Source organism: Benincasa hispida, chromosome 7 (assembly GCF_027475165.1).
Source record: "Benincasa hispida cultivar pf3 chromosome 7, pf3_genome.v1.1, whole genome shotgun sequence".
NCBI lineage: Eukaryota > Viridiplantae > Streptophyta > Magnoliopsida > Cucurbitales > Cucurbitaceae > Benincasa > Benincasa hispida.
The window spans coordinates 53,693,501-53,707,697 of NC_143484.1; the positions used below are offsets into that span (position 1 = coordinate 53,693,501).

Here is a 14,197-nt window from a genome sequence, read left to right on the forward strand (position 1 = left end):
TATACTTTCAAACTTTCAATTATAAAAGTTAAGCCCTCAAATTTATACAAATGTTAAATTTTAAACTTCAAACATACCACAGTTGTAGAAATTAGACACCCTAACTCAACCGAACCTAATTTACTGTGAAATCCCCCCTCCCCCAGCGCCAAAAGAAGACAAAAGTAGAAGTCATTAGTGGTGGAGTTAGCAATAATGATGTTTTAGACCTATGAAAAGGAATAAAAATAATGACATGTGAACAGTTATATCACTGTGGCCCTTATGAATGACTTGAGCTGGCTCGTCTATTTTACTTTCTGTCAACTTTGTTTTGCTTCCATGGGTTCAGAAATGGCTCAAAAAAAGAATCTGGTTGAATTAAAGAAATGAGGGAAGGAATCAGTTGTTGGGTACTGTTTAGTAGACAAGACTACATAAGAACAAACATTGCAAATTTAAGCCTTTGTTTCCTTCACGTTGTCCTACTCTTATTAGTTAATTACAGAGCTATAAGGGGGATGCATCAATAATGCACTAATCAATAATACTATTCTAATACGACTGTTTGTTTGGACTTCCGATCACTGTACTTTGTGAACAGTACCTCGATGAATAATTTACTTGCCTATTGATGTAATAAAGTTGGAGTAATTAAGGTATCTTTGGTAAAATCCCTCATCGATTAAGATTAAGATTAGAATTAGTTTATTTGATTAATTAAAAATAGGATTAGTTTGCTTTCCAACCCTCTATAAATATCTCTATTTCTTGCCTTGATAACTTTTGGTTCATAATTTAGACTTTGAATTGTTTCTTAGAGAATTCTTTCCTTTGGATCCTTTAGGCTACATCACCTATCCTGATATTCAAGCCTTGGACTATAAGTTGAGAATTTTGATGATTTTTGTGTAGTATATTGATGGATCATGGAAATTCGGGGCCAGGAAGATGGAATTGGCTCGTGGATTCAAGGCCTGGTCCAGAGATATTTGAAAACTAAAAGACGGAATCTGCATTTTCTCTAATCAATCATAAATTTATACAAGAGAAAGCCTCACCTCAGAGTCCACAAGCTCGGAATGAAAGACAATTTCTTCCCAATCTACAGCTCTGCTTTATTCTTCACACCTTTACCCCTATCATAGGCTTTTTTATTCGATCTTTCTACTGGTATTATGTTACAAAGACTTGAAAACCAAAACATAAATGGTCCTGAAAGTTAAACGACACTCTTCATCAACTAAAGAGTAGGCAAGTTTGCCTGACCTAATCACACATGTATGTTGTAATATTCATGACCACCAGTAACTAAAGATATATCCATCAATAATTTTTAATCTTCAGACATCAGCGGCCGGTTTAGACTGTCGGCATTTGTAGTGAAGGTTACAGGCATCAAGGCCGGGTCAGCATATGCGGTGACCAATTTATCTAGAAATTCAGCCATTGCAGGATCATTCTCATCTTCTCTATCCTTCCTTATCAAAGTCTGAAAACAAGAATATGTGGTGTGAAGATCAGTTTTAGAGAGAGTTGAAGTATAATATTGCAGGCTTACAGCAGGTAGACTTACTTCTGCAGAATAAGCAGAAAAATTGGGTAGGAACCGTTTCCGACAGTATTCATTAAAAAGAAGCGTTAAAATGGGGAGAGGAACCAATAAAGTTGATGCGAGGGGGAGCCCCTTCAGTGTGAATATTCCCACAGCTATAGCATGCATGAGTACTAAAGAAAATATCATGCAACTGTGCGCAATAGGCCAGAACTTCCCGGCAGTTTCATACTTGGGTGCATACACATTTATAAACTGCACGTTATACATGAAGAACAAAAGCATTATTGCCAAACAAAAGCCTAAAACACTCAATAAAGTAGAAGAAGAAGAAGAAGAAAATTGTATGATAATCAAAAACGTGAAAATCTTCATACATGGGTGAAAAACGTAAATAGAAATTAAAATTAACAATATTTCACAGGCGAATTAGAAGATGCATGAAACAGTAGAAGTGGAGCTAGGAAGATGAAACAGTAAATTTGGTACAAAATTTAAAAAGAGAGAAGATGAAAAACCTGGTTGCGATAGACTATGTATTCCAGACTGAAGTAGACAAGAAGGAAGGGCACAATAAGTGGTGCTAGGAAGAAATATGTGATACCAAGAAGTACAAAGAAAAGAATACTTGGAATGTTCTTGTGGTAAGGAATGGATGGAACTTCTAATTCGTCGTCCGAGTTTCCACTGAAAGGTTTCATTACAAGACTGCTAATAAGAGGGAAGAGGTTGATGAGTTCAGATAGTGAGTTCGTCCATCCCGATGTGACAACATAAGCAATGAAAAATGAAGCCTACAATCAAGACAGGGTGAGAAATATAAAACACCGTGCCCCATGATCATATAAAGTACCGAGTTCTATTTATAAATAGATGCATTATTTCTATAACATGCCCAAATTAATCCTTTATTCAACTTTGGATAAATGTCAAGGTAGTCATAGAATCTCCAAATTCTCAAGCTTCAGAGAAGTTTGGGTCAGGCACAGGACACTGTGCTTGCTCAAGATCGTATAAACCATTGTAGTCAACTAATGACTCCAGAGACACCCACCAGAAGTATGCCATTTATGAAGCCTAGCCAAGCATGCAAGCAACAACAATGATTTTCTTTTCATCGGTTGTATAGCAAATTAGTAATACTTACAGCAGCAAACCTTTTCAGCAAGGAGAAAAGACGGTATATCAACATAAATCGACTAGTGCAACTAAATTTGGAGATAAAAATAAAATATATACATGAGCAAAATATGGTGTTAATATTGTTAATATTGACTTGCTTTCCTAAGATGATAAGAAATACTAAAACTAGAGCTATCTGTCATGACAATTAATATTTATTTATGGTAAACTCTTATCTGTCATAAGCCCTCTACAGTTAAGAGTTGTAATGGAGGGAATTTCAGTGAAAGAAAGGGAAAAAGTTTTCTCCCCCTACAATTTTGGATCACAAATTTATGTTTTTGACCTAATAACTTCTGAGATTATTAGGTGTTTTGGGGAGTCCTGGTGACCGAAAAAGTCCATGTTTTCCGAGTATGATCGAGTAGGTCAAAAACAAAACACGTTCCGAAAATGATTGAGTATGTTCAAGCACTGAGATGATATACGATACAGGGAAGGAAAATGACGGTGAGATACGAAACACCTTCCAAAAATGGACCCACAAACAATTAAAATCCGTGAGATAGGATAATAGGCCTCCAAACACTGAGATGATATAGGATGTGGGGATATACCATTTCATGTTGAACCCCCAAACAGTTCCTATTGTGATAAGAACTCTGTCCACAAATAGAAGTGTGAGATTCCAATTTATGATTGAAACTAAGTTTTAAAGTGGTTAGACTTGTACGATATAGTTCATACAGCTTACGAATTTAACAAACTTGCCTAGCCAATTTAGACATAAACATAAATGTGAGAACCAAAGACTGTCGCTAAATTTCATTGAATCATATAAGTTTCGGCTTGAAAGGATATACAAATGTGACAATATTACCCCCAACTATTTTCAGTGATTTGTAAAAGATTCAAAGAAAGTGTTCATAGGGACACAAGGCTTCACCTGTGCGGGTACAGCCACAGCAAGCCTCGTAGGAATAGTCTTTGGCTCAAAGACAATTGAAAGTTGAAGCAGAGCTGTTCCCGAGAAGACAGTAGCAAAGAAAACATTCCATATGGTGAACCACAATACTTTGAAACATGCACTCTTTTTTATGTCACTTAAAGAAATATATCCTTGAATGGATGAGAGACATTCCATAATAGGGGGCACCATCTTCATGAACAATTGAAGGATAAGGCTAGGAAGATATCCTGTTATTATTTGACTAATGAATGTTCTGTAACATAATTAGAGGTTAGACTATCAGAATGTCAGTTAAGCAAGAGAAGGTAAATCACACCCATGAAACATTTCACATTTATTGAATATTGTCAAACAAAAAAACAATCGACTGTTTGTTGATCATTACAAAACAAGCGAACAATTCTATCAAAGGGAAATATATACACGGGGCTTTTAGTTGGCTTTCTTATGCTTTATGTGACAACTCCAGCATCCCAGTATTTGAAAAATTAAAAAAAAAAAAAATCATGTGAATTGATCACTCATGCTTTCTATGACAAATCTATATTATTGACTATCATATAAACATTGCCTTCAAAAGACTAAAACTTTAATTTTTGACATTGCTTCAAAAAAAATATATATATATATAATAAAATAAGAAAGAAAGAGGAAAGAAATGCTACTTCTAACAAAGGTGAAGAGTGACCACTTACATGGTAAGAATGCTTTTAAGGAACGGAAACCAAATTTGCAACTGACTAAGGTTAGTCAGTCCTTGCACTAAGAGAACTGGTAGAAAAAATAGTACGGTAAGAAGGAAACATGCAACCACAACTCCCAGCTTAGATAACCATCTTTGCATAAATGTTGAAGAAAAGAATGGCCAATATACATCGTGAGGCTCAGGAGCTTGCTCTGTCACCCAATGTACGGGATTATTTGACTGCTGCATATGCATAGCAATTGCAGCACCATAACGTGACTTGAAGGATACAAAAGCAGCTGGAACTTCCTTTTGCAATTAAGAAAAAAATGTTAATTAGTTTGATTCAATCTACCAAGCAGTGTAACCAGGAGACACCTCTAATATTAACTCTACAAGTTACTTAACAATTTGAAATCCTAGAACACTGGCATAACAAGAGATATATTGCCATGTCACTCCCCACCTGAATCACAACCAGCTTAGAAGTAAATCATGATTCTAAAGATAAATAACTAAACAGAAATTGTTGAAATGGTTTAATAAAAACAATCCAATTTAGTCTTTAAGAACTCCAAAAGAAAACAATAAATAATACACGACTATTTATTGAAGTTCTAATTGGATATCATGAAAATTATCCAATATACTTCTCAGAATTGGCAGACTCTTAATTACATACTTAAAAATAAACGAAACAGGTGTTGATGCTTGAAAACCATAATGACTTAATTTTACAAGATGATGGGATGGACCATTACTATATCATTCACAGCCGGATTCCAGGTCTCACAAAATTAGATGTAGTAGTCACAAATTTCAGGGGCGGGGGAAATTGCACCAATTTGATTGTGGAACTGTGGTATATCATTTAGTCGCAAGATAAATTCCATTTCACAAACAAATTCACTGCATCAAGGCCAGTAACGTGGCATTGAATTTCCATGCTGTGAAACCACCTTGCTAAAAGGAAAGTTGAGGGTAGAAAAAAATCAAATTCAATTGAGTAAAGGAAAAGCCCACAAAACTCTTCTCATTGTATTTCCTTCCTAATCAATGAGATTTTATCCTTAAGCTTTATCGTTGTAACATTTAGAACCAAATAATCATCCTAGAACTTATTGCAATAATCATGAAGGTTTAATTCTAATTTGATATGTTATTCCATTGTAACCTAGAAAAATTGATAAACATTTAAGAATACATGTAAATGTTTGGTTTTCAAGAGTGATGCTAGCCACTTGTCTGTTCACATATTCGCAAGTCTATTATCCAGAGGCGGGAAACACTGAACTGACAAGAATTCCAACAAGTATGTGAACACTCATGTTTTACTAGATTTAGCGGTGTGCATAGGTAGGATTGTGTTGGGAAACAAATAATTTGCATTCGCCCAGGTAAATGTAGGAGAATTTAATAAATTAAAAGAGACATGCATAACTAAGTTCATATATATATATATATATATATATATATATATATATATATATATTCTCTTTTTTTTTTCTTTTTTTTTTTTGTAAATTTGGGTTAGAACATCCAATCCAAATTATTCTAACAACCAACCCTGCCCAAATCGGCTCAATTAATTTGTATCCAGACAAATTGATGACCAAACCCCACTTAAATGATTTTGAGTTGGGCTGTTAGGTTGATCGTGCTACTCCATTGTCATTTTTCTTTTTTCGGTTAAGTGAATGTTTTAGTCTCCATTGTCATGAAAATTAACCACCAGCCATTTTTAATATTCACTAGCAATAAAGTATAATAAAAAAAAATTAACATATGGAAATAGATTTTTTTTTTTTTTTTTTTTTTTTTTTTTTTTAGTAATCTAGATGAAATTGAAAAGAAATACCTGATCATCATGGACTAATACATACATTCAGCCTTTTTGTTAAGACCTTTAATTAGATGCTGTGCATAACTTTATTCAATTTCCCAAATCTGACATGCTGTTGTTCTCGTATCTTTAGCAATATCTACCAAATTAATTATCAATGTACTACTTTTTAACTTGAGATTCAAGAAAAGATTGAAAATGCACCAAAAAGAAAGAAAAATAATTTGATAAGGAAGTGCATACTTTTCCAGCCAATAAAACCTCCGATTGTTCCAATCTCAGATGCTGTTCTATGTCCCCTAACCTTTTTCCATATCGATCAACAAGATCAACCTTCCTTCTGAACAATCCAAAACAACTGCCACGGTTAGAATTTACGTGTTTGGGATTCGATTGTAAGTGGATGAGCCTTCTGTAATATGTTTTTGCATTATTCTGAGAAATGAAGAGAAAAAGAACATAACATATTAGATAACTATAACAGCACATTTCGTGCACCAACAGCCAGCTTTCATATGCAACTCCAAAATAACACATGTAGACAAGGAAATGAACTAGTTTTCCTGATACAAGTTTCTTTTTTCATGTGAGAAAAGGAGAGAGGACATAGAAGTCTGAAGCTTACAATGAGGCCCCGAAGTTTGCTTGTCCGACGAACAACTGTATGAGACAGATAGCTTGAAGGGTGATACTCAGTAAAGAAATTCTCAACACTCTCGCTGATGCTTCTCCCTGGAGAAGCAGGAATTGCACGAACTAAGATGGTAAACTGATGAAACAGGGGCTTGGATGAACAAAAATAGTCGATCCTTCTTGAAGAAATATAGTCATACTCCTACAAATTTGAACTTCAAGATTAACCAACGTTATTAATTTACCATACAAATCATCTTGATCTACAATTAAGTTTAGAGAGATGCCGAGTGTTAGTAAAGATTGGTAATGTTGAAACTAACATCCTCTGTATTATCACACTCACGAACGCACTTAAGAAGCTAAGATAATAGATTTATTTTCAAAGACAGATCATTCCTTCCAAAATATAACTGTATCATTCTTTGAATGCACAAATGCTAATGATTTTCACCACCATAGCATCAGAGGAAAGAATGCCAGTCAAGTGGCTGCAGAAATATTAAATAAATATCACGGAAGCATGTATACAAAGAAGCACAAATATTTTCGGTCATTAGTCACCTACATAGTACAGTAGACAGCAGATATATGCAGTGATAAGATACACTGCTGAAAAGTGGATCCATAGCCTGCCAACTAGAAGAAACTGAATTAGTTTGGCAATATTTGCTTAAAAATCAGAAAAGTAGAAGTTGTAATGATCCACAAGAGTGTGAATTTCATTTATCACTAATCGAGGTATAAATCTTGGAAACAAAACCAGCATAGCCAATACATTTTTTCTTCAAAGCAAGCTCTTCCTTCCAAGATTACACCCTTAACAATTTGTGCAACATGACGAGTTATGATTAAGGCAACACGAATATGGAAAGGAAAACACATGATAGTTATTTGACTTGGTGATCAAAACAGAATACCCGCAATTATGTCAGAAAGAACTTAATACACCGACAATTATATCGACAAAACATTAATATTTCAGAAAATGTAGACAAATATCTTCATGTTAGGTTTTTGAGGAAATAAATGACGACTTTGAGAAACTTTAGCTATCCAAAAATGCTGCTAAGTCGTCTCAGTTGAGAATTTTGGGGTACGGTGCAAGACCTTTGATAAAAACCATGGAGCGTATTCAAACCTTCCTGAATTATGGATGACATGCATTAAAATGATGAATAACATCAAAGAAGAAATCCAAGAATATGCAAGCCTTTCATCCTGTCATTTGGTATACTCACCAACCTTTTGAAATGAAAACAGAACTTCTTTTAAATGTCACTAACAACCCAAAGTGTAATAAGTGCGTTAAAATACTTCACAACAACATCCATATTTGCTTGGTAAGCATTATAATACAAAATGAAACAACTATTAGACCAATGTAAGTATAACTCAACTGGCATAAAATATGAACTCTCGACCATGAGGTTACAACTCAGAAGTTCAACTCCCTAACTCGCATGTTGTTAAACTAAAAAAAAAAATAATGATAATAATAATAATAAAATAACTATCAAACTTCCAAACCACTTGCAGCCTATCGTGTGCTTCCATAATATGTTTGGGTAGGTGAGAGAGAGATGAAGCCATTTGAGCATCAGAACAATTCAATATCTACTTTCACAATTAATCTACACTTAATAGTACTGTAGTTTAAGCACCCATTTGATATTTAATATAAAAATCACGATTAGAACATACCAGGGTGATCCGTCCTTTACATTGGAAATAGTAAATACATCCAAGGAGTTATTTGAAATATTAACAAGGTCAACATCCGCAAGTTGATCTCCAGAGCTGTTGACTGGAAGGAGAACAAAGATTCCAATGACCCCAGCAAATAAAAGCACTTTCAAGCTGCAATATTTTTGGGAGAAAAAAAAAAATCAACATATGGGTGGAACAGAATTGCCTAATCTAAGCAAATATCAAACAAACGTGGCTGTACACAAAAGATCTAAAAGGACGATTAGAAAACGCAATTTAATAAAATAGGCAATGTTCATTGCTATATACAGGATTGGTTGCCTGGCTAGACAACAGAAATACTTTTAATATTAATCAAGTAACTTCTTTCTTTACTTTCAGTCTCTAGTCTTCAAAGGAAGTAAATTAGCTCCTGCTCTCGTAGTTTATTTCTTCGATCTTTTTAGTTTCCACTCCACTTTACGATATAAGTCTAACCGTGAACCTTCTTTAGTTCAGTTCAAGGAGATGCAAATCTTTCCAAATGGAAAATGGAATAGAAAAATAATCAACTGATTGAACTTAGTTACCTGAAAGTTACAATTCGCATAAAAACTACCGCATCCAGGCCTGAAGATGTCAAAAGCTCCTCTTCAGAAAGCATCCAAGCTTTTTTCACCCAATTGGCAGAGGGTATTAATCTTTCTAGATTGAAATCACTTCTCTGTTTAGTTTTTCCTTCGGCCACTAATCGTGGTATGTAGATGCCATAGTAAGCCGGTTGTTTCCTCAATATAGAATATAGCACCAGAAACGAAAAACATATTGCTGAATTTATTCCCACAGACGTTAGAAGTGCAGAAACAATCATCGCCCCAGAACTATAATTTGAATCTTAGGCAACGGTATACTAAATAAATAACCAAACCCCAAATCGCAGAAAAGCAAACAATAACACTACTGCTGAACAAAAACGCCAGGGTTTCAAGAAAACCAAATAAGATCTCCACAAATATCTGTATGCACTTTTTCTCCAGTTGCAAATACGAACACTAACAGAAAAAAAACAAGTGAGAAATGGAAATTCCCAACAAGAACAAGTCGCAATCGAGAGAAAAAGATAGTTGTATTGAACTGACAGAGTTCAATTTGTATTTTCACAGAAAATGGAGCAACGAGTATAGTAATTGACGGAGTAATGATGGTTTGAGAAGGGAATAGAATCTCCTCCGGTGGAATCTGAAAAAGCCACAGCAAAAATGGAATCCAAAATCACTTGGTAAAGATCATTATCGTGAAGACGAAGATTCACTACCCTAATCCAAGATCAGACAGTGACTTTAACAAAACACTAAGCATGGTGGCTTCGATTTTCGAGAAGATAAAACTAAAACAAAACATGGAAACGCGCGCTCGATCTATCTGTAAATGCTAGCTTTGTTTGAACGAGACTTTAATGATCATTTTACTTAAGGTGCACATTACAAATTAATAATCATTAATCCACTTCGAATAAATTATCAATTAGAATCATATGTTAGGGTTCCCTACAGCTAGAGTTAAAGGTAGAAATTATTGCACTATGATTGGGAAGGGGCCGCGCGAACGCAGGCCCCCGCTGTCACAAATTATGACGTAGGCTCTGCCACTTTAGGCAGACCTTAGGTGGGCACCCCTCCTGAGTGCAATGGAGGTCACCAACCTAGGCTATGAGTCTTCTTGATCACCCATTGACCCCGTCCAGGTAAGTATGTTTCAACGGGTGTAGTTCTTGCTTTATATACTACTTCCAACTTCTCTTCTTCTTACGCTTTTCCAATGTGGGACGATTTTAATGTAGATTTTGTTCTACGTGTAAATGGGCTGTTGGACTTTCTCCTTGTGAAGGGCCGAATGGCCTCTCGGAGTTGAACCTTGCGGCATTTTCGACTCTCTTTTGTTATTTAAATGTCATTTTTTTTATGACTAATTGCATAAATGGAATTCAAGTCCAAAATAATAGGATGTGTAGTATAAAGATAAAATAATTGTATATATAGAATAAAAAATGATAAAAGACTAAAAAGCCCACATTTAGCCACCATTTTGCTTGCCTTTTTTCTGATTTTCTCAAATTGAAAGTTATCATTAATAGCAGCGATCGATTGCTATCACTGATAGTTGCTATCAATGGTAGCCTTCAATTCGAGAAATATTGATACAATCTTGAAATATTGGTTTTAATTTGCTATCGGTTATTAATGGCTATCATTGATACAATTTCATCAATTGGAATCAACCTTGAAATATTAATAGTCAAGGCTATCAATGGCTATAGATGATAGACTTTTATAAATAATTATCAACATTGAAAAAAAAACCAACAACTTTGAAAGATTGGGCTATACCAATGATGAAAAACTATCCGTGGCTATCACTGATAGACTTTTATAAACGACTATCAACTTTGAAAGATTAACACAGTAGCTATCACTAATAATCTTTTATCGTGGTTATCACTAATAGTAGTTATCAGTCCCTATCACTGATAGACATTCATTAATTTGAATCAATCTTGAAATGTTAACACTTAAGGCTGGCAATAATAGGCTTTCATAACTAGTTATGAACTTTCAAAGAAACTTGATATATAGATTTCACCTAATTTCTATCACTGGTATCACTAATATCACTCATACCGTGATTATCAGTTATAGCTTCTTTTACTAATAACTTCACTAATAAGATGCTATCAATGATCTCACCGATATCATGTTATCAACGATCTCACCGATATCATGCTATCAATGATCTCATTGATATCATGCTATAAGTGATCGTTCTCTATCACCGATAACATGCTAACAATGGTAGCTTTTGTCATTGATAACATGTTATTAGTGGTATCTTCTATCATCGATAGTGTGCCATCAGTGCTAGCTTTTATCAATGATAGTTACTGACCACCTTATTGTCCTTTTACTTGTTCTTTCCAAACATTCGTACAGTCCATTTTCATTTTGATACCTCCCAAGGGCACTTCCGTAAAAACATCGAACAACCAAAACTAACCTTCATTCTTCGTTTGATTTTATAAACAAATTTATGGTACGCAAATACACAAATATTTCAATTTGTACCATTCATTTTGGACCATCTATGCAATTTTTTCAAGTTTCTTTTCGATAGATATCATACTATTAAATTCTCATAAAATGTGGAAAAAAACTATTGGTACATATGATATTGGTCACATTTCTCATTTGTTGAGAAATAAACTTGTTTAATAATTATTTTCGTTTCTTATTTCAAACTTTTAAGAAATGGTTCTAAAAATCGTGCAAATTTGTGGACTAAAAAAATAGTTCATTTCAAATTCATTTTCATTTGCTATTTATATCTAATGTTTCTTTATAATAATCAAACTTGATAATTGATTTGTTGGTGTTAAGTCACTTATGAATTTGATACTTTAAAGTCTTAGGTACGAAATTTAGCTTCGTAATTCTTATGAAAAAGGGAAGAAGCAAAAACCGGATCAATGAAAGGAAAAAATAAATTTAAAAAAAAAGTAGAGAAAAGAAATAAAAAAAAAAAAGCAAAAATCGAAGAAAGGAAAGAAAATAAAAAAGAAAGTGAAGAAGAAGAAATTGGAGAAATGAAATAAAATAAAAAGGTAAAAATCGAAGAAAAGAAAGAAAACTAAAAAAAAATGTGTGCGACAAGACAAGTGAGAGCGAAATTAGAAATTATAAAAAAAAAATTAAAAGTTGACTTCATAGTTACAGATATTTTAAAGATATGATATATTTTTAGATTTCCCCCTTATTTTATTATCTATTACAAATATCTAATATATATATATATTGTTTTCTAGTTCGCGTTGATTTGTTAAATGTATGTTTGATTTATTTTCTCAAAAGAAAAAAATGTCCATTTAGTTTAATTTTCGATGGGTTTAATTTTGAAAATAAGTGATTTAAAAAAATTGAAATATTTGCCAATCACTCAAAGTTTATTTTAAATGATTTTTATTAAGAGAGTTTAAATAAAATATTTTAAAAAATTAATAAGTTCAAACAGATCATATGTTGTTAAATTGGAAATGTCTATTTGGATTTACTAGAGAAATTGTGGTTTAAAAAAAATCATGTTTATTTAAACTATTTTGATAAAAATGGTTTAAATATAAACTTTGAAAATATTTCAAAAGTTGTTTGAATATAGGATCTAATAAATAGGATTTTTGTGTGTGGGATGCAAAGATTAAAATATTGATGTCAATATCGATATCAAAATTTCAATTTTACGAATATATCAACAGATCTATCGATAAAATATCGATATCAACGAATATGTCTGTGTCACGAAATCGATAAAATTTATTTAGATTAATAATTAAGTTGTTTTTACTCTAAAATTAAGTTGTGATATAGTAGTTGTATTCATATTGGAAAATATATAAGTTGTTTTTATTTTTTATGAGCATGGATAAAAAATATTGGAGATATCCATGAATATTGAATATCGATACTGAACGCTTTAGTTTACAGATATATAGATATATCCACAGATATTTTAATCCTCAGTGGAATGAGACATCTCTAATTTTCTGATAAATTATGTAATGGAATACTAAAATAGTGCATATACGATCGTTTTTATGCAATATTTTGTTATAACACATGCATTGTAATTTAGATCAAAATTTGTACTTATCGTTTCTCTTTTCTCTTTTTTTTTTCTTTTTCTTGGTTAAAATACACTCATATTCCTATGCAATCGATTGAAATCGCTAATCAATTCGGGATGAAAACCCTAAGGCACAGTAGAAACCCTGACATACAAAATCCAAAACGTAATTCAAAATGACATTTTCAATTGAAATATTTTTTAAATAAAAACTACATTATCAAAATAGATTCATCAATTCTAGAAACAAAACCTATAAAGTCAATTTGTTTAACTTAAATTAAATACAATTTAATTTAATTTATTAATTAAAGGGAAATTTTTATCAATAGAAAAATCCCAAAAATATTTACGCTTTATAGCAAAAGTTCTAAAAGTGCTTTGTATTTTTTGAACCTTTTGATATAAAGTGTAAATATTTTTAAGTGTTTTTATTTTTAAAAAATACCTCTTAATTAAATGATCATTTAAATCATATTAAAAAAAACATTTCTCCTGTTTAATCTATAATTTTAATGCATATTCAATGCACGTTATTTTTAACATATAGTTTTCAATATGAATCTTATTCATATTAAATTAATATTTAAACACCTTTCAAATATTTCGTTCTCTCATTTATTAATTTCGAATCATATCCAAAATTAATAATAAAGTTTAAAATTAAACTTTATATTAAAAAGTATCAACATACATTAAAAAAAATTATCAATTATGAATTTGAACATTTCAAATTCAATTTAATGACAAATTACCTCAATGCTCTTTACAAGCTAGGAAGGGGACCTAATGGACCTACAAATAATAAGCTCCAATGATGTGAGATTAATTGGCTAAACTCATTAACCAAATTAATCGATATTCGTTAACTGTGAGTACACTCCACTAAATACCCACATTTGCACTATTCTCGTTACAGATATGTTTCTGTGTCCACAGATATAGACAAATAACAGCAAATTAGTCATTCACGAGTGTTCGTAACACCAGTTGGGTTAAATTACCATTTTACCCCTGGGTTACCTCTACATCCTTAAGTATCAGTGCTCA

At 32.6% G+C, this 14,197-nt stretch overlaps 1 protein-coding gene and 1 non-coding gene across 2 annotated transcripts; both read right to left on the reverse strand.

Moving 5' to 3' along the window:
- Positions 1-970: 970 nt before the first annotated feature.
- Positions 971-9,954, reverse strand: LOC120080886 (Early-responsive to dehydration stress protein (ERD4)). Its single transcript, XM_039035554.2, has 10 exons — positions 9,067-9,954; positions 8,492-8,647; positions 7,356-7,419; positions 6,780-6,989; positions 6,398-6,589; positions 4,322-4,620; positions 3,603-3,879; positions 2,053-2,328; positions 1,556-1,789; positions 971-1,471 (listed from the first exon to the last, which is right to left on the reverse strand). Exons 1-10 carry the CDS (start codon positions 9,345-9,347, stop codon positions 1,316-1,318), a joined length of 2,145 nt encoding a protein of 714 aa, XP_038891482.1. The 5' UTR covers positions 9,348-9,954; the 3' UTR covers positions 971-1,315.
- A 112-nt stretch (positions 9,955-10,066) lies between these two features.
- Positions 10,067-10,228, reverse strand: LOC120082266 (U1 spliceosomal RNA). Its single transcript, XR_016530980.1, has one exon. It is a non-coding gene; the product is annotated as a U1 spliceosomal RNA (small nuclear RNA).
- Between the last annotated feature and the right edge of the window lie 3,969 nt (positions 10,229-14,197).